Here is a 25,972-nt window from a genome sequence, read left to right on the forward strand (position 1 = left end):
ATTTATTGTATATCCAGTATTCCACAGAAGTACATGCTGATGCTGCAGATAACATGCACTAGAACATTTCTGAGAAATTGACTGTGTTATTGTCAAATGAATGTCAGGACAAAGTGAAAACCAAAGCAAAGGAATCTCCAGATGCTCACTAACATTGTGCTAACATGTAGGCTAACCTAATATAAACCTAAAACTCATGTCATTTGAGTCAACAGCCCGCCAGTAAGTTAGTGTTTCCTTCTTCTGACAGTCCAAAAGTAACGAAAGTCTCGCTATTTAGCTCATGAGCTGAGTCAGCATTGGGGAAAGACCTAAGACGAAAAAAGTCGTAAGAAGAAAAGAATCTTTGTGGAGGAATGAATATGCACAGTAGCCACACTGCTTAGAGTTAAACACCTACAAACTAGATAGGATCTATCAGATTTTCGTCTGATGGGTCTCTCCCCATTCAAAGAGATGGCTGAAAATAACTGCCCAGGTGCGTTGCCAAGAGGGCCGCTGAGTAAACTGACTTTCCTATCAGGACCTAGCTTCTATTCTCGTTTCACTGGCGACCCTTCATTAACTGCAAGCCATGACTTTTCATTATAAAACACCTGCAATGGTTGCATTAACATAATATTGCTCTCTACTAATGACTGAATTAGTGCTGGGCAGTATATCATTTACATAATTATATCATGATACTGATAAACTGTGATAATACTTTTCAATATCAGTGATATTTTAGTGATATATTTGATCTTTCAGAACAAGTCATAAAATGCAATTTCAGCCTTTTTGGAGGTCCCATAGTCCCTTAAAACAAGCTTTGTTATTCTTCTAGCATAGACTATCAGTACTAATGAAGAATAGCATCACAAGCTTAAAAAATTCTAACCTTAGTATCATCTGACACTGTGATACTGCATATTATGCACATCACCCATGTCCCTATATATTGTGCTATAGCACTCATATGAGTCAGTGATGTTCAGAGGATGATCTGATGTTGTGTCTTTCTTGCAGTCGCAGGTGTCCATCACAGTGGAGGACTATGAGGACACGCGGGAGCCCCGGGAGCCTCTGCTGTGTCGTTCCGGCCCCCACCGTAACTCCACCTCCTCTGAGCCGCCTTCCTCGTCCTCCTCCCATGCTTCTGACCACCCGCTGCTCAGAAGGAAGAGCATGCAGTGGGCACGGCGGCTCAGCCGTAAGGGGGGCCGGGGTCCAAGCGGAGCCAAAGGTCCGGGCAGTGCCGCCGAACGCATCAGCCAACAGAGGCTCAGTCTTTTCCGCCGGTCTGAGAGACAAGAGCTCAATGCCCTTGTCCGCACACGCATGAAGCACCTCGGCCTGTCGCCATCTGGATTCAGTGAGTGTGTGTGTGTGTGTGTGTGTGTGTGTCTTGCAGGGGTGTAAATCTCTGACATCACAGCAGTTCAGCTCAATTAGGGTTATTTAGGAAATGATTCAGTGCATCACAGGTAGAACACAGATAAAACACATACACTGCATACACAAATGTGACTATAAGAAATATTTACACAGTAGAGATATACAGAAATTTTGTATTTTTATAGCTTTTTTTATTGCCCAAAAGTGTATATGATAATGTACAGTGCAGTGAAAGTTTTGCCCCTTCCCAATTTCTGTTATTGTTGCATTTTGGTCACAACTGAATGTTTTACATAATCTGCTTTTAATTTTAGACCGTAATAACCCAAGTAAACGCAAAATGCTGTTCTTAAATTATGATTTCATTTATTGCAGGAAAAGTCCTGTTCAGCCCTGCCTCTTAATAGTAATAGCCTCTTATTGACTATTGGGTTTGATTGTGCTAGCTATGCTCAGGCATGATTATTGCCAAACCTGTTGAATCAAAACATCTCTTAAATAGAACCTATCTGGCAAATAGTGGAAAAAAAAAGTGAAAAAAGCTATAACATCTCAAAATTCAGCACATGATGCCACATTCTAAAGACAATCAAATACAGATGCAAAATAAAGTCATTGATATATACCAGTCTGGAAAGGGTTACAAAACTATTGCTAAGGTTCTGGGACTCCAGCAAACTGCAGTGAGAGCTGTTATCCACAAGTGGAGGAAACTTGGAACAGTGGTGAACTTTCACCAAGAGCAGGAGTGCTTCAATGACTCATCCAGGAGGTCACAAAAGAACCCAGAAAAACATCTAAAGAGCTGCAGGCCTTACTTGCCTCAGTTAAGGTCAATGTACACAAATAACAATAATAAAGACACTGGGCAAAAGTGCCACCTATGGAAGAGGCACAAGGCGCAAACCACTGCTGCCAAGAACAACAAAAACACCTCACATTGGACCTCGCATTGGATCTCACATGGCTAAAAAAACATCTAAATGACCCCCACAACTTTTGGCATGATATTCATTGGACTGATCAGTCGAAGGTGGAACCCATGGAAGACATGGGTCCTGTTACTCTGCCATAAAGCTAACAAGGCATTCCACCATAAGAACATCATACCAGCAGTCAAACATGGTGGAGGTAGTGTGATGTTCTGGGGCTGCTTTGCTTGTGCAGTATCTGGACAACTTGTCATAATTGATGGAGCCATTAATTCTACTCTGTTTCAGAAAATCCTGAAGGAAAATGTCCACTAATCAGTTCATGATCTAAAGCTTAAGAGCAGTTCAGTTATGCAGCAGGACAGTGATCCAAAACACACAAGCAAGTCCACCTCTGAATGGCTCAAAAGAAACAAAATGAAGGTTTTGGAGTGTCTGAGTCATCCAAGTCTTGACTTGAATCCTCTTGAGATGCTGTGGCAAAACCTTAAATGGGCTGTTCTATGATTGAAAACCCTCCAGTGTAGCCAAAATAAAACAATTTTCCAAAGAAGAGTTGACCAAAATTCCTCCACAGCGATGTGGAAGACTCATCACAAGTTATCGCAGATGTTTGATTGCACTTGTTACTGCCAAGGGTGGCACAAACAGTTATTAGGTTTAGGGGCAATTACTTTTTCACATGGGTGATAGAGGCTTTGAATAAATCTTTATCTTCAGAAAATGAATTTACCATTTAAAAGCTGCATATTGTGTTTATTTGTGCCATATTAAAATTAGTTGATGATCTGAAACACGTAAATGTGACAAGTAAAAACAGATGAAATTGGGTGATGGGCAAATACTTTTTCCGCAGCCCAGTCCTGTTAAAAAGCCACAATACTATCCTTCATTTATTTAATCTCCAGTCAAATAAAGACCTTGAAAAACGAAATTATTCATTTTTCAGTATCAGCAAGACATGTTTAACAGAAAATGATAGACGCGTCAACTAAAGATGTCAAGTTTTTTATTAACTATTTAGTTTCCATTATTTTCAGAAGACTTGCTTTTAGCTTTTCAGATCCCATCTGCAGGGATATTTTCCACACTTCCAAAGTTGGTTGTATTTTATGCTTCTCGCAATCCAAATAATCCCAAACACATTCAGTGATCTGAATGGGCTGGACTCTGGGGAGGACAGTCTATTGTTCTGAGAACACCAGCAGCTTCTTTCTTTGTTTCTTTTTTTGTCCTTTTCTCAGTAAGGGCTTCTTGACAGCTACACATCCTTTCAGACTCATAGTGCCGAGTTGTCTTCTCACAGTGGAAGGACGGACAGAAATACCTGTGGATTTTCTCAGATCTGAAGTAACAGTGGAGGTTGATTTTCTCCTCTCCCTCAAAGATGAAAGCATTAAGTGCTGTTTATCTGATGGGACAGTTTGGGTGGTCTAGTAGGTCTTGTGTGGTTGTTAGGAGTGTCATTTCCTTTTTCAATTCTCTCAGAAATGTCTCCTGAAAATGAATAACTTGCAGTTAATGCCCATTTTGACTGGATATTAAATTGGTCTCTGACTTTCACACAGTACTGAACACTAGTAAATATCACCGTAATTACATACAAATTCCATTCCAGTTTTGATGCACTTGAGTCACCATCTTCAGATCGTTGCATCACGATGCACTGGCGCATTTTACACCTTTCGTGTGTGCTTATGTGTGAGATGTCCACCTGTCACCTCTGGTTGCTGGTAAAGCTGTTAAGTGCTCTGTTGTTGTGTTATCACTCATGCATCATTGCCTTACTGACACACACCAAAACACACAACTGCTCCCTCCTCTGCTCTCTTCCCCTCTGGATGCTTTAACCATCTGTTTCTTTCAGTCTGTGTTTATTAAAACGCTGTTAACTTTGTTTGATGTCTCTGTTAGGTGTGAACTATGGAATGTATTAGTTAGGGCTGGGCAATATGGTCAAAATTTTATTATCATGATACGATATCATCGCTGTCCAAACAAAGCATGCTACTCCATTTTTTTCCTACATCATTTGAACGTGGCAGCTGGTTTACACTTAAATTTCATGATGAAGGAAGCAACAGAAATGCTCCACAATTGCTTGGAATACAATTTATTTGCATTTATTTACATCAAAAGTTTTAATGTAAAAGTCAAAACTTTACATTAATGTTTTTTCCTTTTTTTCCTAATGTTTTTTTTTTTTGAAGATACATGTTTTTTTTTCCAACAGCAATAATATAATACCTTACCATATTTCAGTATTAAGTGATTAGTGATTATAATTACTAAGTTTTGTAAACATAGTAAGACAAGGTCATGGTGCTCAATCTGAAAATCACACACTGACAGCAAACTTCCATCTGAGATCCACCTGGTTTAAGAAAACAGAGAAAACACCCTCTTGTTCCGAGACGTTTTCTTCAAGCATAAGTCTAGACGTCTGAGACAAAATGACTACACAACTGCTCGCTCTTCATCTTGTGAGTATAAGCAAAGTCTTCATAGGAAAGTGTGTCCACTTCACAGCCAAGTTTGCAAAATTAATACAAGACCAGGGGCTGTATTACAGAAACTTCGTAACTCTGACATCTGTTTAATCACCTTGACCGCTTCAATTAGGACTAAATTTAGGACAGAAGCTACAGAACAACAGTTAAGTTCATAATCTCATCCATTAACTCCAGATAAGAAAACGGTATCACAGAAACATCCAGACAAAATGTCCGAAATTCTGTCATAACTTTAAGGCAACGACTGTTTCTGTTGTTTAATTCAGTGAACGGCAGCAAAATTATGATGTTACATTTATCTGAAACAATAACGATAAACGGTGCTTTGACTTTTGAAGGTTTTTTTTCTAACAGCATTTTAAAAAACCCAGACACTGCAGACACGATCTCCACCATCCACTCTTATTATTCTTGTGCTAATGTTGATGAAAAGTCATCAGATAAAATATTACAGTGATGCTGGTGAATAATGTGGAGACCGAGCTGAATGTGTGTGTGTTTATTAGGAGGAATAACGTTAGCGTGCTTGGCTAAAGCATTTGGGAAACAGAAGCTGAAACTGAGAGCGTTGTGCTGTTTGTCAGAGCATCGCCGCTCCAGTCACAATATTCATAACTTCAAGTTTGCCATGCTTTAGTTTTGTTTGACCTTTTTTACCTTAGTAACAGGAGCTGCCTGTCTGGCTAATGAACTGTATTATTGTGTGTTTATGTTTCAGCTGTGTGTGTATATGGTCAGTTGCTTGTTGACAGACGATAGACAGTCATTCTACAAAAAATACCTCAAATGTGAATTGTCAATATTGAAAAAAGCGTTGTTATTGTTTTATTGCCCAGCTCTCATTTCAGACTCTGTTGTTTGAAGACCGCTTAATCTGACAGTGCTCTTGAGTGTGAGCTGTATCTATCAGTTTTTCTGCTCTGCTGTTTTTTGTCAGTTTTCGCTTATCTGTCTGATCTCTGTTGATTTTACTTTACTTGATGTCTGATCTCAATGTATGTGCGCTTTAAATTGTGTTAACTAGTTCTCTGTCTGATTTCTATTGTTTTTCAGTGTCTGATGTCACTGTTGTATGTGCGCTTTAGATTGTGTCAACATTGTGCGCTGCTGCTTTGTTTTGTGAACCTGTTCTCTTTCATCTCTGTAGTTTCTTCCTGTTTGTCTGATCTCTATGGCTATGTGCACTGCCAGATTCTGTGCTAACTGTTCCTGTTACTATTGGTACCCCCTGCTTTTACTGTTGGGTGTGTTTTATAGTGTGAACAATACTCTGCACTCTGGCTCTGTTTCCCTGCCTCCTGTCTGATCTCGTTGTCCGTTGGCTGTGAACTGTAGACAGTGTCAGACTCTATGCTCTCTGTTTGCATGTCTGGTTTAAGATGGGATGACAGACCAAGGCAACAGACTCTCCTACATCCTCATCAACCCCTCCCCTGACACACGACTCGAGCTGCATGACGTTGTGTAAGTATATGAAAACAGATTCAGTTTATTATCCTAACTGTCCAACTGATATGTGCTATGAGTGAATGGCTAGACTGCTTCTCCCTCTACACTAAGCGAGTAATGTGCACACATTACCATCTAGTGTTCCAAAGCAGCAGTTAAAACTAAACCAAGCAAATTGAAAAGAACTGTGATGAATATCAATATCTGATGTAGTTTACAAGCACATTTATCTCTGCTGAAATAACACAGTAGTCATGGACATCAGGCTCACTTTGAAGTAACGTCACCATACGTCATTTATTCCCAGTAAAGACTAATAAGAATTAAACCACAGAATGGTTATAGGTGGTATTTGGCTGGGCATAGCAGGTGTGGTCACCAGACATAAGGCCCCACCATCTCTCTAAGCTATAAGAATGTGCATGTTGTTCATGTGATCAGATGCGTCACAACTCTTTGAAGTGACCTTTATTCTAAATCATTTAAATTGTTTTACTGTTATCATTTTAGATGGTTTATGTATAGGATTTAGTGATCATTCTAATTTATTTAGGTGATTCATTAATTTGCAGGATGTCTTGCCATGTGTGCTTAGTCCCGCTCCCGCCCGCAGTGGGTTTGCTACCTGTACGCCTCTGTGCACAACACTGAAAATTAGCCCCGCATTGCAAGATATTGTAGTGGGTCCCACGAGTTCAACAGGAATCTCGTGGGAATATGGACCTTTAGTTGAAATCACTGACTGAATACAGCCATGTGCAAAAGTTTGGCCACCCCTGGTAAAATTATGTTTTGTTTTTTTTTTTTTTTTTTTTTTTTTTTTTTTAAGTAAAATAAGTGAACACATCCTCTACAGAGAGCACACTTCTGCACATTTTAATACAGAATTGCTGTTTACTGGTAGAATGTATTTTATAAACATAAAATGTGGCATGTGCGAAAGTTATGGCACATTCTCTATTATGTGTTTTATGTTATTCCAGTTTGTTAAACTAAAATTATTTTCTCTTAGAAAGTCAACTAAACATGCACCCAAGCTTTTGCCTACGACTGCATGTATAATACATATATATGTGTGTGTATATATATATATATATATATATATATATATATATATATATATATATATATATATATATATAGGGAACATGCAGCCACTGTTGCTCTCACTGGATATCTATGATGAGCACTTGAAATCATTCTGTGAAAATCATGTGATTTTCATGTTCTGATTCACATGAACCCGTGTTCACACAATGAAAATAATGTTATTGAATTAATGAAAGTTGGCTCTGATGACAGGGCTCGTTTTGTTTTATTATAATATAATAATAATTTTAAAAAAAATGTTTTATAAAGTCTCCTGAGGGTTTGTTTTTCTCTCCTTCAGGTATCTGATTAGGCCTGATCCTCTGTCTCTGATGCCCAACCAGGGCAGTGGCCGCAAGCCCAGCGCGGGCAGACCGGAGGGTCACAGGTTTGATACGCAGGACAGCACCCACCTGTGACCAGACACCAGCACAAATACACAACTACATCACGGCCTGGGAGAGTGTGTGCATGAGAGAGAGAGAGAGAGAGAGAGAGAGAGACCCAAAAAGAAAGGACTGTGAATTACAAACCTAGTGAGTTGCTGACAACTGTTTCTTTTCTATCTTGAGGCCTGTCAAATGCATGGACCTTTTACGATCTCATTTACATTTTATTTATTTTTGCATCAGTTTGTTTGTTTTTGTTTTGATGCAAGGGAGCTGTGGCCACATAAGTGCATTTAAATAAATCTGTACTTTGTATTAGTCTTTGTGCATGTGAATGTATGTTAAATATCCAACACTGCCAATCTTAACCTGGACTGCCAAAGGAACACATTGTCAAATGTATGTTGAGGGCGAAATTTATCTTCTGTCTCTCTGTGTGTTGTGAGCAGTCCATGTCCGTTAGCTGCTCTGTGGATCGTCAATCTGGAATTCATTTTTGCCCGTTTTACATTGTCTTGGATCAGCCTGTGGCAGGAGCTATCAAATGTTTCATAAGCATTTGATACTGGTTGACTTCTTCAGCTCCCTGTGGACTGTATCTGAGCTTGCCAACAGCACAGAAGGCCAAACATGAGCTTATTAACTGGGCACTGGACCAATTGAGTGAACTTCAATCTTTTCCCCTCACGTTAGACAGCATCTGTTCTGCCATTCTCAGAGGAGACTGTTGCAACAAGCCTTCTGTGTCGTTAATGACATTTTTTGACATTGCAGTCACCAAACAAACTGCATCGTTTTTGTGTAATGGTCAACGTTTTTCGATGTTTGCATTGATGAGGATTGTTTGTTTTCCCCACTTGGGACGTTCATGCAGTTTCTTAGCCTGTTGTTTTTGTCCTCTGTCAGTTTGAGTATATTGTTGGCATGCATGTGGAGGAGCCTGCATGCAGATGCAGGGTTTTAAAGGACGTCGGACTAGCCATACAAACTGACCGCTTCGTGCTCCTGCTGCACTGGGCTACTGCTGCCTTCATTCAGTGCCATTCACACACAGAAGCATTATGTACAGAATAAAGTGATTAAAACAAAATGCGTTGTCTTGCATGGGTTTCATGTGAGAGTCATTTCCAGTCAGTAGTACTTCAGTTTTAGTCTCATATCAATACACAAGCTAACCTTACCACTCGAGTCCATATTCAAACATTTCTGAAACCACATTAAAAAACATAGTTTAAAAACCATTATTCACTTGACTTCTTTTGCTCTGTTATGCGGCACTTAGTATGCGTTACGCATCACAAGTGTGTGTTGTGGATTTTCCCAAAGTGAGGTTTCCCAGGTGAGGTGAGAGGTGGAGTTATTTTTTCCGAAATCAGGCTTGATTTTACCTTCCATTTGTGTTCATACACCCACATATCGCTCTCTCAGTGCACCATAACAGCACCTTTGTGTGGCTGTCAAATGCTTTCAGTCCCTGTAGATGAATAGGAATATTTTCCCAAATTGATGTGGAAGGGTGTAAGAGGCTAGAACACTGAGGTTCAGGCTGAGAGCAGAGGAGATGACTCATCATCATTACGGTGCTAATGGCACTCCAGTTAGTACTTGCAATTATTATTAGTTACAATTAGTCTCAGATGCAATATTAAATTTCACGCTCACTGTCCGGGACAAATGTGCTTGTACATGACACTCATTCTTCATGGATCTCGAACGCTGAGTCACAGTCAGTCTACTGTCTAATATAACATTAAATATATAAATAATTGTATATAAGTTAAAGACCTTTGCTCATAGAATGTAATGCTTTCATAATGAATCATACATTAAAAAATCGAGATGTAATAGATGAGATGTAAATAAGCTTTTTCTGTGTTTTAATGATAAACATTATGATAATATTATATACACACACACACACACACATCTTCTAAGCCACTTCTCCTTCTGGGTGCTGGAGCCTATCCCAGCAGTCATCAGGCAAAAGGCAGGATACACCCTGGACAGATCGCCAATCCATCACAGGGCAGACAGGCAGACACGTTCACACCTAGGGGCAATTTACCATGTCCAATTGGCCCAGCTGCATGTCTTTGGACTGTGAGGGGGAAACTGGAGTACTCAGAAGAAACCTAAGCAGACACAGAGAACACACAAACTCCACACAGAAAGGATCTTGGTCACCCAGCCAGGGAATCAAACCCAGGTCCTCTTGAGGTGACAGTGCTACCCACCACCCCACCCTGCCACGCCCTATGTATTGTCTACACATCCCCCTGGCTTACTGCACAATAATGCATACATTCCTGTTGAAGGTGTGGAGCTTGTAAAAATATACTGGCTATATAAGAAGATGGTCAGACTTCTCTGCATTAAGAGTAACAGCAGTAAGTGGAGAGAAATGGCTGGGTTAAAGCGTGCAGCGTTCTGATCACAGGCGCTAACAGAGGCCTAGGTTTAGAGATGGTCAGGCAGCTGGTGGAGGGACCCTGCACAGCCCAGGAGATTTTTGCCGGATGCTGTAGCCCTGAAGGACCTCGGTCAAAGGTGAGTCAGCAACAGAACTGCAATGGAGAGTGATAGAAGTTTGTAGTAAAAACTCTCTTCTCTTATTTATAATTTACTCTTTATTTTTGTGGGTGTTATTATTTAGGCACTGAAAGATCTGGTGGAAAAGTACCCAGACATCATCACTGTTGTCCCTCTTGGTAAATGTATATTTTAAATGTATTATTTAAGTTTACACAGTAGTCTGTTCCTCTATCTGACTGGCTAAAAAACATTTTTTGACAGTATCTCATATTCTCACTATCACTCAGCTGACAACCAGGTCCTAACTAACAACACTGGAAGCAGCTGTAGACTCTGTCGTTAGGACTGTGCTGTATGCAGAGGGGGTTTTGGGGGTATAACTTGTACTTTCTGAAGGCTTATGTTGGGACAAGCCAACTTTTAGCTAAACATTGTTGACTTCCTAAGTCTTCTCTATACTAATACAAATTAGTATCCAGCCAACCTCAGGCTAATTTAGGCCCACAGTCCAGTGCTGGTGGCCAGCCAGCATCGAGCCAGTTTAGGCCTCCCGGGAAAAATGATGCTGGCCAACACATACAACTCCATGTCCAGAAAAGTTGGAACATTGTGCATATGTAAATAAACACAGAATGCAATGATATGCAAATTAAGTAAACCATATTTTTAAAGGAAAATACTACAAAGACAATATGCAATATATGCATATTTTGAATTTGATGCCAGCAACACGTTCCAAAAAAGACATGCTGTAGCCAATTGCTGTAGTTTTGAAAGTGAAATGTTTTCCCGTTCAGGGGTCGTCCTAGGACCCGCTGGAGGGATTATATCTCCAAGTTGGCCTGGGAGCAGCTTGGGGTCTCAGGGAATGAGCTGGATGAAGTTGCGGGAGTACAAGATTGTCTGAGATTCTCTGCTCTCCCAACTGTTACCATGATCCTAACTGGAGTAAGCGGTTAACCATGATGATGGTGAAGACGATGATTTCAGCTGCTCAACAGTTCAGGGTCTCATTTGCAGTATTTTTCATTTCATAATGCGCAACATGTTCTCAGTGGTGACAGGTCTGGACTGTAGGCGGGTCAGTTTAGCACCAAGACTCTTTTAATCCGGACCAATGCTGCTGTAATACATACAGAATGCGGTTTGACATTGTCTTGCTAAAATGATCAAGGCCTTCTCTGAAAAAAGACGTCATCTGGATGGCAGCATCTGTTGCCAGAACATGTATCTCTCATTCAGCGTTAATGGTGCCTTCACAGATGTGCATGTCACCCATTCCATGTGCACTAATGCACCCCTATACCATCATCAATGCTGACTTTGAACTGTATACTGATAACAAGCGGAGTGGTTTTTAGTCCAGAGGACGCAGTGACTGTGATTTCCAAAAAGAATTTCAAATGTTGATTTAAAAAATAAACGAGGGATGGGGTTGTACTTGTTATCTTGGTTATTTTATTAATTAGATGTAAACACACAAATGAATTCAGGACTTCTTTCTCATCAACCTGCCTCAGTATTCACCAGTCGAAACAATCATCAATCAGATAGTTCTGGTTCTATAGTCTGATTGGCTGAACCACATTTAAAGCCTTGTGAAATACTCAACGGATAAACGTGAGCATGAATACATCATTTCATTTCTGTATTAATGCAGCAAGTGATTAAAAACCGGTGTGTTGTTCATGGAAAAAAATGTAACCTGTTACAATTATTTGCCAGCATAGATTACTGTTACCAAACCATTACTTGGTGGAAGAATTGTTTATTGTGATTAATATTATTAACCGCTATTAATACATTAAATTATTTACTGAGAATTGATATCATATTGCCAATTATTGAAGCAGTAAGCCCTTCAAGGTTGTGTGTTATAGTAATTTTATGGGGTAAAATCACTGTAATGCTCTGCTTCCTGTGACATTCATTTGAAACATCATTCAGGGCTTTTTTACTTGACACTGGTCTTTGAAAAAATATTGTACAAAAGCAAAAGAACACCAAACGTTGTGTGTTATTGCAAATAAAAGCCATGATCTTATTCACACAAGCGGAAAATACTTGAGTAAAACATGCATGAGTAGCTCTCCTTGTTGATGTTCTAAAAGCTGGACAGCGACTGTAACGGAAAACACATTTTTTGATCAACCCGTTAAATCGCCTTTGCTAGACAGTACTGACCCCAACAGCATTAAAGTGTCTGCAGAGATTGCAGGTGGGGGACAAGGGGCTGAACGTGCTGGTGAATAACGCTGGTGTGCTGGCTCACAGAGAAATGCAGGACACCTCCGATAATAACATGCTCTGTGCTTTCACTACCAATGTGATAGGACCCGTGTCTGTCACCAAGGTAATCAGATTCAGCAGATTCAGGTTTTTTGTTGACTTTGGATCAGTTTTAGCTTTAAAAGCAACTGTTTGGTGGAGCATGTAATGTTAATGGAGTTGATCAGCCGATCACTTTATTAATGTCCAAAGTTTGCTTCTTTAGCACTGGAGCTAAGGTTGGCCAACACTTCTGTTTTATGGATTTTTATGTAATACATTAGCAGAAACCACGTTACATGAGCTTTACCTGTCTTTTCTGCCTTTAGGAGTACTTGCCGTATCTGTGTGTTGCGGCCAGAAGTAGTGGCGAACCAGCCATATCCTGTTGTAAGGCAGCATGATCAACATCTCCAGTGGGCTCCTTGAGAAGCATTCCCCAGCTCTATTTCATCTTCCCTGCTTTCTCTTACAGCGTCAGCAAGGTAGGCCTCATAACAGCTGGCTCAGAAATCTGATGGAAGAGGGCAGTACTAATATTGTATCCTGTTATTAGGCTTAGTAAGAATAAAATTTGGGCTGAATTTTGGCCTGAAATGTTTTAACTACATAGGGTCACTTGGGGGGGAAGTTCTACAAAGTAAGATGCCCCCCCTTGTGTTCTTTCCTGATGAAAAGATGGGGCCACATTTATTCTGAACACACTCACTGAAAGGCTTTGCTCAGAAATGTCGTCTGGTTCACTGTATTTTTGCTATTGATGTTGGATGAGAAGGTCTGGCTCGCAGTCTCCACTCCAATTCAACCTAAAGGTGCTCTATCAGGTTGCGGTCAGAACTCTGTGCAGGTCAGTCAAGTTCTTCAAGTTCTTTATGGACCTTGCTTTGTGCATTGGTGTGCATGTTGGAACAGAAAGGGACCGTCTCCAAACTGTTCCCACAAAGTTTTTGAGTTCCTTTCACTCAAACCCAGATTCATCCATTGGATTGCCAGATAGAGAAGCGTGATTTGTCACTCCAGAGAACACGTCTGCACTGCTGTAGAGTCCAGTGGCGGTGCTTTACACTCAAGTCTGCTTTGCATTGAGCTTAGTGATGTAAGGCTTGAATGCAGCTGCTCGGCCATGGAAACTCATTCCATGAAGCTCTCTACGCTGTTCTTGAGCTAATCAGAAGGCCATATGAAGTTTGGTGGTCTGTAGTGATCGACTCTGCAGAAAGTTGATGATGCACTATTTGCCTCAGCATCCGCTGACCCCGCTCTGTCATTTTATGTGGCCGACCACTTCGTGGCTGATTTGCTGTCATTCCCAATCGCTTCCACTTTGTTATAATCCCACTGACAGTTAACTGTGGAATATTTAGTAGTGAGGAAATTTCACAACTGGACTTGTTGCACAGCTGGCGTCCGATCACGGTACCACGCTGGAGTTCACTGAGCTCCTGATAGCGACCCATTCTTTCACTAATGTCTGTAGAAGCAGTCTGCAGGCCTAGGTGCTTGTTATATACACCTGTGGCCATGGAAGTGATTCGAACACCTGAATTCAATGATTTGGATGGGTGAGAGAAGACTTTTGGACACATAGTGTTCTACACAATAAAGTTATCCCAAACCTGGTTACATTTGTCCATTTACAAACTGAATAAAACCTGCTAGAGCCAATCCACACTCTGCTTTAGTGACTTCTGGTGCAACCAGAGACCTGTCTACAAGGAGACACAACTGCAGAGATTCTAGGATAATATAGTGTATATGATTATACTTGATTGGCCAAAGAAAGAAATTAAGATCAAAGTGAAGGAAAAATTAGTAAATTGGACTGTGAATAGAAACTGAGCGAGTTCTTCTAATATTCTGCTTAGGCACCGGAGGGTCACCTGGAAAACGATGGGCAAAAACCCAGTGGGCCGCCAGCTTTGCCATCATATCCTCTTGCTGTCATTATTAGCCTTGTTTAGCTATACTGTCCCGTTTAGACCTGCTCAAACTCCACTTTAGTTTCCAAACACATTGTGCAGAACATGTTTCTGAAGCTCAGATTAAGTGATATCGGATCTGCTTCTGTCTCTCAGGCCGGCCTGAACATGCTGACAGTGTGTGCTGCTCTGGAGCTGAAGAAAGATGTAGTCCTCTGCACTGCTCTGGACTCTGAGTGTATTTTTATGCATCAAAATGATGAATGTATGTGATGAAGGATGTGAGAGGTGAGTCATTTAACTGGGAGCTTTGCAGTACTGAACTATTTTTAAGGTACCTTGACATACCCCATTATCCTCGCAGGAACACTAGTGGTTGTGCCAAATTTTTAAACATAGCCCATTCCAGAAATGTCATCTAATTAAATGTAAAGGTAAATCAAATGAGTAAGAGGACAGAAGTGCTTTGCTTATTTCTGTTTATTTTTAAAACATATGCTGAAAACTGGGTTCCAGTCAGTTTAATCATGACTGCATGCATTGGTTGACCTCTGCTTGATGGCTGATAAACCATCCATCTCCAGTTACACTAATCATAGCATTTAGCTAATGTGGTCACCCAAAGCAACCCTGACCGTTAAGCCCCCCCTTTGTTTGTTTTGTTGTTTTTTTTTTGCTAGGCACCAATGGAGGCCAAGCAGAGTGTTGAAGGCCTGCTGAAAGTGATGAGTTCACTCAATGAACAGCATCACGGTGGGTTCTTTGATTACGCTGGGAACACTGTGCCCTGGTGATCCATGACCATTTACATATATACATACATATTGAAGACCCACACGTCATGAAAGACCTCATCAATGTTACAGTAGAACATTTTATACCTCTCTAATATCTTCTATTTTATACAGTAATGTTTTGTACAATGCAGAGTTAAGCTAGATGCCAAAAGCTTGTTTCATTCAATAACAGGAGTTTTTAAGTCATAAATAATATGCTGTAATTATTTATTTTTATCACGTTATCTGATTTGATCGCCACCTTTTAGAAAGAAAAAAAAATTCAGAATGTAACTCTTGATGTTACACAGCTTTCTCGGTCATTTTGGAATCATCTACGCCACTATTCATTCTGGACATTTTTAGTGTCCTAATAATTAGTAGTAATCGCTTGAAACCTGTTTTACGTATTAAGCATTTTACAAGAAGCTAATACATTTATCTGGTTTTATATTACTGAAAATATTGATAGCAAACTTTTGAACTGTAGTGAAACCCTCACCAATGTACAACACCTAACCAACTTGAACAAAAGTAGAATTTTGAATGTATTTTCATTACATTGCATTGATTTAACAGCTGACTACAGTTTATCAGTCAAAAAACAAAAAAAACATAACAGAATTTAACAACTTAATACACAGCAGGGACTATAACTACATCCTGCTTGCTTTTAAAAGCCACTGTCACCAGGAGATGCTGTTCCACACCGCCACTTTAACTGGGCAGATCTTCAGAGGGCCTGGATTACTGCCGTTGATATTTGCCCCGGGGCAGAAAAATGGAAACATCCTCTCTCTAAAGTGGTCAGTGAAGGTGTAGATGGGCGTTAGGTCCAGAGGGTTGGAGAAGCTGACCTCTCCAGCCTCATAATCCAGCTTCACCCTCACTCTCTCCAGATGACCACTTATGTTCAGCTGTGTTGGCGGAGCCGTCATGGCCGTGTAGCGGCCGTCTGACCGAGCTATGTTCCAGGAGCCTCCCTCGGGACCTCCTGAGATTTTGCCCTTCCTGGATATCGATTCCTTCACCACACCAATGACCCAGTCGTTGTTCTCCCCCACCATTACCTCCCAAGCATGGCGGCCCGAGGCGAAACCCTCAGATCCAAGCACAAACACAAAGTGGTTGAAGCGCTCCGGGTTATCAGGCAGCTTCTGCATGACCCCGGTGTTGCTCACGCTGGTCAGGTTCCTGGATAGGGACAGGCAGGGGTAGGCTGTGTTGGGGTCCAGAGTCACAGGAGCTAAGAAAGTGGAAAAGAAAGATGATGAAGCTGTATTTAAGTAATAAATGCTCACTAATTTTGTTAAAACTGAAAGATGTCATTCATTCGAAAAAAAGTATGGTAAAATAAGCTCAGGCTCAAAAAGAAGGGCTGGCTAGATGTTTAGGTCTTAAACATAAAATCAATATCATACTGATGAAAAGATGATGACAATAGTAGATTATTCACTCACATTTTCACCAAATTTGACTGCTGTAAATACTTAATACGCTTCCGCTCTGGGAAGGGCACTGAAGCACAATTAACATTACAAAATGTTCTTCTGTATGTTGCATGCACTTACACATTTCCAACAGAGAGGTCTCCAAATCCTCAAATCCTCAAAACGTACATAGTTTCTCAGAGTACTGTTTGTATTTATTACTCAAGAGAAAAATTGGATTTGAAGTACTCATTATAAATCCCAAAGACCTCTTTTTTCCTTCTGCCAGCCAGTTGAGTTTATTGTTTTTGTAAAAACACCCAACTAAATAAAATTCATATCAATATAAAAGGAAAATGCCCACAACTACATCAATTTGGCTTACAACAAATATAAAACTAGAAAGAGTGGAATGATTTTAAAATCTTATTCTTTCAACATAGGAATGTTTTGATATATTGATTAGACTTAAAGGGGATTTTTTACTGCATTGTTACTGCATAAATCAATTCAGAATGGTTTGATGTGAAATGGTCCACTCTAGAGAAACTTTCTAACTTAGAATGAATTATACAAAGTGGTTACAAATACGATGCCTGATGCCTGAAACACTGTTTTATGATATTTTAAGATAAAGCTTTGGCTTATTTTAAAAATCCATTTAGTGGGGGAGTGGGGTAAATTCAGATTTTACCACTATTTTACCATAAACAACACATATTGACACTTGGGAAGTAAATGTAGGTTCACTGGTGATTTCGGATAGTAAATAACGACTATTTGTGTTGTAGACCCAGTGATCCAATATTACTATCAGCACCACAGTAAAGAAATCAGAATCTAGAAGTTTCTCTACAGTGAGCCATTTCACATCAGACCACTCTGAATGACCTTATTTACATTTCAACCACTAAAACCACAAATTCTTTTTTATGAAAATGTCACATCCATATTCCACAGCATTCATGCTGTGAATCAGTTCAACGGTGTTTCTCTGCTCCGATACACCACAGTTATTTCCTACATGCTGCAAAAGGCTGACCCACCAACATCTCTTGGACCTGCCAGTGTTTTGAGAACTTACTATATTCCACCATGGCCTGCATTTTCTCCCACACGCTGAACTTCAGAGAGCTCACATACTTGGCCACATTGATTAGAGCAGCTGGAACCTTCTCTGGTTCAACGAATGTTAACTGAGTCCTGCAATCGCAACAGTGAGATCAATCAGCAGACTGTGGATTTAGGATAAATATAGGAATGTAACATTCTTGGTGGAGCATACTGACCTCTTTTTTATGAGCTTGTAATGCTGCAAAGAAAAGACAAGTATGAACATTAGTATGCAGATTGTTAACCTTGTTATTATTGCATTATAAAGAAAATGTCACACCTGCAGAAACTGGGAATCAACGTTAGCGATCTCATCATCTATTGCCTTGACGGCATGAGAGAACGTGAGAATGTCACGCGTGATGTAATCCGTCCTCTTCTTCATCAGCTGCTTCTTCTCCTCCTCTTCCTCGGCCAGCCGAGCCAGCCTTGCTGCCTCTTCTTTTTCTAAGAACTGCCTTATCTCTGTAAACTCCTCCCTTATCTGTTTCTCAGCCTGCTGCCTTTGGTTCTGTGGAAACAGAGAAGGGACCCTAAGCTAAAAAACCACATGAGGCGTAGAAAGGCGCTCCATGTCGAGTGAATCGCTGCACGTGAAAACAGTAATTGTGCAGTAAATTACATATAATTGCCACAGTCACTGATTTGTTGCTTTCTGTTTACAACTCCCTCAGCTGTGGGAACTTCATTGGCTTTGTTTACAACTCCCTCAGCCGGATGAATTCTTTGGCATAGCTTTACGTTTTATTTTGGGTGGTTTAAATGTTCTGGAAAGTTCAGCCTGGTCTCTGTTGATACCTTGATGTGTACAGTAACGTCGTCATGCTCCTGCTTGGCCTCGTAAAGGCGCCGGAGGTTTTTCTTCATGGGCACAAGTTCTTTCTTCAACTCTGCCTACAGAGCGGGACAAAGACAGGTTGAGAGATGACAGGCACTGAGAACCGTAACAGCAAAGATACAGCAGGGACCAAAAGTCAGATCACTAGTGAAGGTGCTTCTGTTCTGCATTCTTCTCTAATATTATACAATATCTTTGAAATTTTAACTTGAATTTCAGAATGAAATGTTTTTCTCCTTTTTCATTTGATTACAGTGCACTCAGATCACTAACCGTGAAAAAAAACCTTTAGCTTAAGGCCTTAACATGGTCACTTTCAGAGATTTGCTTAAATCGTGCAGAATCTTGGGTCCCACTTTACATTAAGTGTCTCTATAAACTGTGTAGTTTCACATGAAGAACATGTACAACAACACTGTAACTACTGATGATTTAGTCAATGTCACAGATGATTGCAGAAGTACAGCCTATGTAATTACACATGTGTATCAACCTCAGTTTTGCCTCATGTAATTACACAAGTGTATCTTCTACACAGGACCTTTGCTGTAGTGCAGTGTTAAAGTTACACTTTAAAGCACGTGGACAGTTCCTGTGTAGTTGGTATGTAGGTACTGTGTAATAATGGAGTGGTAATGTAGACATTGCTTTAGGGGTGATGCAACACAGTCTATTAATGTTATAAAAGTTAGATTTAAGAGGAAGGAACAGCTGCTGTGCTGTCACATACAGAATGGTTTAAAGCTGAAACTGGTTACAGTGTCACAGCACTAGCAACACAAATGCTAGCTAAATGTTAGAAAAGCATTCAGACATCGTGTAAGAAATGTCTTAATGTAAGTTATTTCAGGCTTCCTGTTACTGCTTCATAAAATCTTCTGACAAAAGCTGCTTTTCCAGTCTGACTACAAATGTAATTGCGTTTACCCTTGTGTAAATTAAATGAGAGAGGATGGGCTGTTACGACCGTTAATGTACACTTGCGTAATTACATGAGAGAGGATGGGCTGTTACGACCGTTAACGTACGCTTGCGTAATTACATGAGAGAGGATGGGCTGTTACGACCGTTAACGTACGCTTGCGTAATTACATGAGAGAGGATGGGCTGTTACGACCGTTAACGTACGCTTGCGTAATTACATGAGAGAGGATGGGCTGTTACGACCGTTAACGTACGCTTGCGTAATTACATGAGAGAGGATGGGCTGTTACGACCGTTAACGTACGCTTGCGTAATTACATGAGAGAGGATGGGCTGTTACGACCGTTAACGTACGCTTGCATAATTACATGAGAGAGGATGGGCTGTTACGACCGTTAACGTACGCTTGCGTAATTACATGAGAGAGGATGGGCTGTTACGACCGTTAACGTACGCTTGTGTAATTACATGAGAGAGGATGGGCTGTTACAACTGTTAACGTACACTTGTGTAATTACATGAAGCAAAACTGAAGTTGATACATGTGTATAAATACATATGATTTACCTCTGTAATCCATCTGTAACAGTAACTAAATCATTAGTAGTTATATTGTTGTTACATATGTTGTTTATATGTAACTACACAGTTATTAGAGACACTTGATATAAAGTAGGACCGAATCTTGAATATTTCTTCTTTGTTTTATTTGTCATAAATTTATAAAAGTCTAAAACTTCCTGTTTATTTGCATGAATTTTGAAATTTGAATGCAAAATAATCTCAGATTTTCAAACTGGCCTCAGACCTTTGGAGCCCACTATACATACACTGTATGCCCAAAAGTATCCAGAAACCCCTTTCAATTAGTGAGCTCAGTTACTTTAGGTGCACTAATTACAATTGCGTGCACACAGCTTGTATAATCTCCATAAAAATAATTTTTATAAAATAACAGTGTCTAAGATTTTTGGATTTCAGCAGTAAATTGTAAGCATATAGCAATATGTTTATGATCAGAAAAAAGGATTTGCTCGTGTATATTCAGCTGGACAAACCAAAATACACCTTGGAGAATAAGAGGCTATAGTAATTTTTAAATGACCATAACTAGTAAAATTATCTCACTTTATTGTCAGCTCATTTAGATACTGTACATCATGAAGAATATTCGATGTATCGACTAGATTTAAGATTTTTTTGCATTGTGCAGGGATATTTTTCCATTCTGCCAAAGTTCGGCCCTAGAAATTGGTTGAATTTTGAGCTGGAGTGGTAGAGCGTCCTTAAACCAGGCAAAATACTCTGACTAGGCATTGATATTTTTAATTTACATATCTACTTTGCTATCATCACATACACATTTATAAAAATGTCAAGGGACTTAACCTGGATTAGTATTAGGGAGAACTGTAAAATGCATTCTTTAAGTTTAATACAACAAAATGAATACAATTTGGACACTTAGCGCAGTAGGCTAGTGCTACCTACACTTTCTGCTCTCCAGTAGTACAATAAATGTAATAAATACCTGTTTAAATATTAGTTATTTTTATTAATTTGCAAGCAATTACCTGGCAATATGATTACGATATTATGCATCCCTATAAAATGTGGTAAAAGTGTTCAAAATGCAATGGTGAGTTCAACTATCAGGTTTCAAAATGACTAAAATGCTAAGTTACAATTGCTGACTTGCAGTAATACTAGCGTTTAAACAAGGGTTGGGAATAAAAAGTAATGCTTGAAGCATTATCATTTGAAACACTTAGAAAAGAACAATTCATCACAAATACATCACAGTTTTAAGGAACTGAGTAAATGGAAGTAGCCACTGCCATGTAGGGGTCGGCAATATTACGATATTTTATCATAGTTTCTGATTATATTGAATGTTTAGTGAGTACGTAAAGAACAGTACTAACATCATGTTTTATTACACATGGACCATAATTAGTCATCTTTAATTGGATGTAATGCAATGCAGTGTGTTCAGTTATTGGTAGTATTTTCCATTGTTTGCTAATTAAACCTTAAAAAACTAAACATTCTACTCAGTGTGTGTTGTGAAAATGTCTTCAAGTATTATGATAATGTACTTTTGCCAGAAGAAGCCAGACTTCTATGCCAGCGTATGAACATAAAGAAAGGATAAAGGAGCCTTTGTTGGATCATAGATACTTGATTTATAATGAAGTTGTTTAACGAACTAACTCTGCCTAAATCAAGGCTACATGTCATTTCTGTATGTTGGAAAGTTATGTGCCAGTGCATCAGCCCTGTCATGTAAATCATGTAATGCACTTATGCAATGCTGTACTGCTGCTATGCAGTGCTGACTAACAGGGAAAATAGCAACGCCATGGTTAATCAGGAAACATCATTGCTGTAAAAACGCCTGCAGTGTTTTTGAAAAAACTGCAGATTATTGACAAAACAATGTGCTGGAGCAGAAAACCACATTCTAGTTGTACTTCAAACAATCCATCCTCTACCACTCGTACAAAAAGCAGCAGCATGGATCCTAAAAACAGAGCTTATATCATCAGAAAGTACTGCACCGACCACACTCTTAAAAAAGAAGGGTTTTCAGTGGTTCTTTAATAAAGAAAACAGTTCTGTATAGAACCCTGATCACTCAAAGAACCCTTTGCATGGTTAAAGCCTTCTTCAGATTGATGGAGAATGGGCTGCAGGTGGTTTTATAGAGAACACCTGTACCTGTATCTTTTAGGACCGATTTTAAAGTTCTCCTTCTTTTTTAAGGCTCTAAATGGCCCAGCACCTACGGTTTATGCTCCTACATGTGATCTTAGATCTGAAGGTTCTGGCCTTCTATAAATACCACAAAATACAGAAAACGTGGAGAGACTCTCTCAGTTATTATGGTTCTGAACTGTAGAACTCAATTCCACCTTTTATTAGACAGACAGGCTTTATTTGAAATTGTAGGTCTCTTTTGGTATTTATCTTTTTAATTTGATCTGTCATTGTCTTACATGATTTTACATTAATACTCTTCTATTAGGGATGAGCTGGTGTGGCGTTTGTGATCCAAAACTAATCATCCAGCATCATTACTTGACCTTGTGGCTGAATGCAATCAAATCGTCACAGCAATGTTCCAACATGTTGTGTAAAGCTTTGCCAGAAGAGTAGAGACAGTTATTACAGCAAAGTAGGACAAATTCCTTATTAACACAGTTGATTTCAGAAGAAACGCTGGATGATTTTGGAAATATAATGCATTATTAATTAACATTAAAATGATTAACAACCAAAACCAAAAATGTAACAATCATACTTTTATTGAATAATTTAAGTATTAACTTAAACTGTATATAAAATACTCTTGATCAAATGTGATAGTCACAAAGATTCTTAACTTAGTGTGTAGTGTTTTGACCAAACGTAAAAACGGACCCTTTCAAAAGTCTGAGACAATGTACTATGCAGACATCAGAGCCCTTCATTAATTCAATTTCCAGTAAAAATGGAAAAATATTCATATTTAAGAGAAAGTCTTCACAACAAATTATATTTTTTCAGTATTTAGTGTGTCCACTCTTTGCCTTAATAAAAGCTTCCAGTCTTTTCAGGAACTTGCTTTGAGTTTTTCAAAGAAATCCGCAGGGATATTTTTCCACACCTCCAAAGTTCAGTCTTAGAAGTTGTTTGCTTTTTCTGCTTCTCACAAACAAAGTAATCAAACACAATTGGTGATGTTGAGGTTGGACTCTGGGATGGTCAGTCCATTGACCTGAGAACACCAGCAGATTCATTTGATTTGCAAATGTTCTTCTTTTTTGTCTTTTCGCTTTTCTTATTAACACTTTCTTGACAGCTACACATCCATTCAGACTCACAGTGCTGAGTTGTCGTCTCACAGTGGAAGGACGGACAGAAACACCAGTGGATTTTGATTTTCTCCTCTCTCTCAAAGATGAAAGCTTTAAGTGCTGCTTATGTGAAGGGGACAGTTTGGTGTTTATCAGGTCTTGTCTAGTTGTTAGGAGTCCCAGTTTCTGTAAAACTTTTAATGGACTTTTTTTGGACAGTTTAGAAATTCCATTTTTTTTGCCTTTAATAACTTTAATGAATTAAATAAATGAAGGGCGGTGTCTGATTTTTGCACAGCACTGTAAGAGAAGTTGGAATGTAAGTGTAACAGATACATGAACTTAAAAGGTTTACAGCACATCATTTACATATTTGAGCTGCTGAAACAACCAATGATATCACATCCACTTGTCAGCATGACAGAAAAGGTCAGCGGGGTACTGGGTTGCTACTGTCAGAGGGCAGTTCTGGTCGAGCTCCTGTCCAGCCACAAAAACTCACCTTGAGGTCAAGCGCAGCCTCCTCCATGGGACACATGCGGTGGCCCTGGTGCTTCTTGGACGTGTGACACACACAACAGAGCAGCTCCTCATCATCCTGACAGAAGAGTTTGAGTGGCTCTTTGTGAGCAGGACAAAGGTCAGGAGGCCTGGACACAAGAGTGAGCAAAATATAAATAAAAAACAGAATGGCAAATCATTTAAACCCCATAATTATTTTTGAATAGTACAAAGACAACTTAGCAAAAGTTGAACTAAGAAATGTTATTGTTTTTTTAAAAACTATATGCCCATTTTGGATTTGATGCCAACAACAAATTTCAAAAAGTTGGGAAAGGGCAACAAAAGACTGGTAAATGCCAAAAACAACTGTTGGAACATCTCAACAAATTAAGATAATTGGCAACAGGCCAGTAACATGACTGGGTATAAAAAGAGCATCTGTCTTTCAGCAGAAGTGAAAGATTTCATGGGCAAATGACGTCTCTCAATGTAAAATAGCAAAGAACTAAGACATTTCTTAATCTATGGTACAAGTTATCATTAAAAGACTTTGTATGCAAAAGACAAGGCAGAAAACCAGCACTGGCTTGCTGTGATGTGCAGTGCATTAAAAAGAGACACACAATTCAGTAGTGGAAATCACTGCATGGTCTTGAAAACCGCCGTCTGTGAATAAAGTTCATCGCTGTCTCCACAAATGCAAGTTACAACCATGCACAAGAAACCACAAATAAGCAGGATCCAGAAACACTGCCACCTTCTCTGGGCCCAAGCTCATTTGAGACAGACTGAGGTGAAGTGAAAAAGTGTCCTGTGTTTGGACAAATCAAAATTTGATTTTCTTCTTGGAAATCATGGGCGCTACATCCTCTAGGCTAAAGAGAAGAGGGACAATCCGGCTTTTCATCAGCATACAGTTCAAAAGCCAGCATACACGATGGTATGGGGATGTATTAGTGCACATGGCCGCCTCATTAGTTAATAATGATAAGGCAGACTGGTTTTATTGCAAATTAAACAGTGGATAACATAAAAAACTGGCAAGGCTACTGAATGAAGGGCCAAAAGAGACTCACTGAAGAGAGCCAGAATGACCACTGTGGATATTAGAGATGACACCAATCAAGTAGCTGGTATATGAGCTATTTCAATCTATACTGTATAAAAACTAAATTACACAAGTTACAATTGAACAAAATAGCAGTAATATACATGACAGCTGATTCCAAACTTTTGAAAACTAGAGTAATTAATCACGATAACGATATGACAAAGTTCTTTTGTCTACCCCTACCTGGATGCACCATTGGTGGTGGCAGCACCTCCTAATCCGTTGGTGGCCAGTCCCATCTGCTCCTGCACAAGGGTGTCACAGACATTCTTCAGCACCAGGCTGACCGTGGGCTCAGTCAGTGAGCACCTCTTCCTGCAGACAGGACAGTCGCGCTTGGTCCCCTTCTTGCTCCAGAACTGGTGCAGACAGGCCCTGCAGAAGCTGTGGCTACACCGGAGCACAACGGGGTCTGCAAAGATCTCACAGCACACAGGGCATGATAGCTGGTCCTCCACGGCTGCCCGAGAGCTGGAGGTTAAGGCGCGGGGTCGAAGGACCGCCGTCACTTTGGGGCTGAGATGCACAGCAGACATCCCAGGTTGGGAGGAAGCCCTGGGTCTTAAGGGCATTACCTCAGCAGCTACAAACACTAAGTCTCAACTCTAGAACAGTTATTAAAGGCAGATGCTGAGTCAAATTCAGCTTGCAGAATGTTTTTTTTCCTCTTCTTCTTCTGAGAGATCAAATTAAACCTTTAAAAATGTTGTTTCCCCTCCTCTAAGAGATTAAATTAGACTCAGAAAAATAGTTTTTACTCAAAAATTGTTTTCCTTCTTTAAGACAAAAAAAAATCAACTCAAAAAACTTTTGGTTTCAGTCTTTTTACATGTCAAATTACAAAAAAATGGTAGCTTATTTTGAGATCAAGTACAACTTAAAAATAAAAAAAGCTTTGTTTTCCTTCACCTGCAGGACAAAATTCAACTCACAAAAAGCTAATTTCCTTCTTCTACTAGATCAAATTCA

The 25,972-nt window shown here is 39.6% G+C and overlaps 2 protein-coding genes and 1 pseudogene across 3 annotated transcripts in view; 2 read left to right on the forward strand and 1 right to left on the reverse strand.

Annotated features, from left to right (window-relative positions):
- LOC108429693 (potassium channel subfamily T member 2) overlaps nt 1-8,851 on the forward strand; it is a 162,667-nt gene extending 153,816 nt beyond the window's left edge. For both annotated transcript variants that reach the window (XM_037539830.1, XM_017701638.2), the window contains exons 28-30: nt 1,009-1,354; nt 6,202-6,286; nt 7,662-8,851. In XM_037539830.1, coding sequence (XP_037395727.1) covers nt 1,009-1,354; nt 6,202-6,286; nt 7,662-7,779 — 549 coding nt within the window. In that variant the 3' untranslated portion in view covers nt 7,780-8,851. The remainder of the gene's footprint in view (nt 1-1,008; nt 1,355-6,201; nt 6,287-7,661) is intronic.
- A 181-nt stretch (nt 8,852-9,032) lies between these two features.
- On the forward strand, nt 9,033-15,262 carry LOC108429614 (annotated as a pseudogene).
- Nucleotides 14,934-25,575, reverse strand: trim35-12 (tripartite motif containing 35-12). Its single transcript, XM_017701639.2, has 7 exons — nt 25,187-25,575; nt 23,891-24,038; nt 18,586-18,681; nt 18,068-18,298; nt 17,964-17,986; nt 17,759-17,877; nt 14,934-16,490 (listed from the first exon to the last, which is right to left on the reverse strand). Exons 1-7 carry the CDS (start codon nt 25,573-25,575, stop codon nt 15,931-15,933), a joined length of 1,566 nt encoding a protein of 521 aa, XP_017557128.1. The 3' UTR covers nt 14,934-15,930.
- Between the last annotated feature and the right edge of the window lie 397 nt (nt 25,576-25,972).

This window comes from Pygocentrus nattereri, chromosome 1 (genome assembly GCF_015220715.1).
Source record: "Pygocentrus nattereri isolate fPygNat1 chromosome 1, fPygNat1.pri, whole genome shotgun sequence".
Classification (NCBI taxonomy): Eukaryota; Metazoa; Chordata; class Actinopteri; order Characiformes; family Serrasalmidae; genus Pygocentrus; species Pygocentrus nattereri.

Bases quoted from the DNA above. Each gene is read 5' to 3' on its own strand.
- trim35-12 (XM_017701639.2), bottom strand. From the start codon at position 25,575: ATGCCCTTAAGACCCAGGGCTTCCTCCCAACCTGGGATGTCTGCTGTG. The intron at 17,987-18,067 runs GTGTGACATTTT...TTTTCTTTGCAG, and splicing joins TTGATTCCCAGTTTCTGCAG to CATTACAAGCTCATAAAAAA. The intron at 17,878-17,963 runs GTCAGTATGCTC...TTGCGATTGCAG, and splicing joins TACAAGCTCATAAAAAAGAG to GACTCAGTTAACATTCGTTG.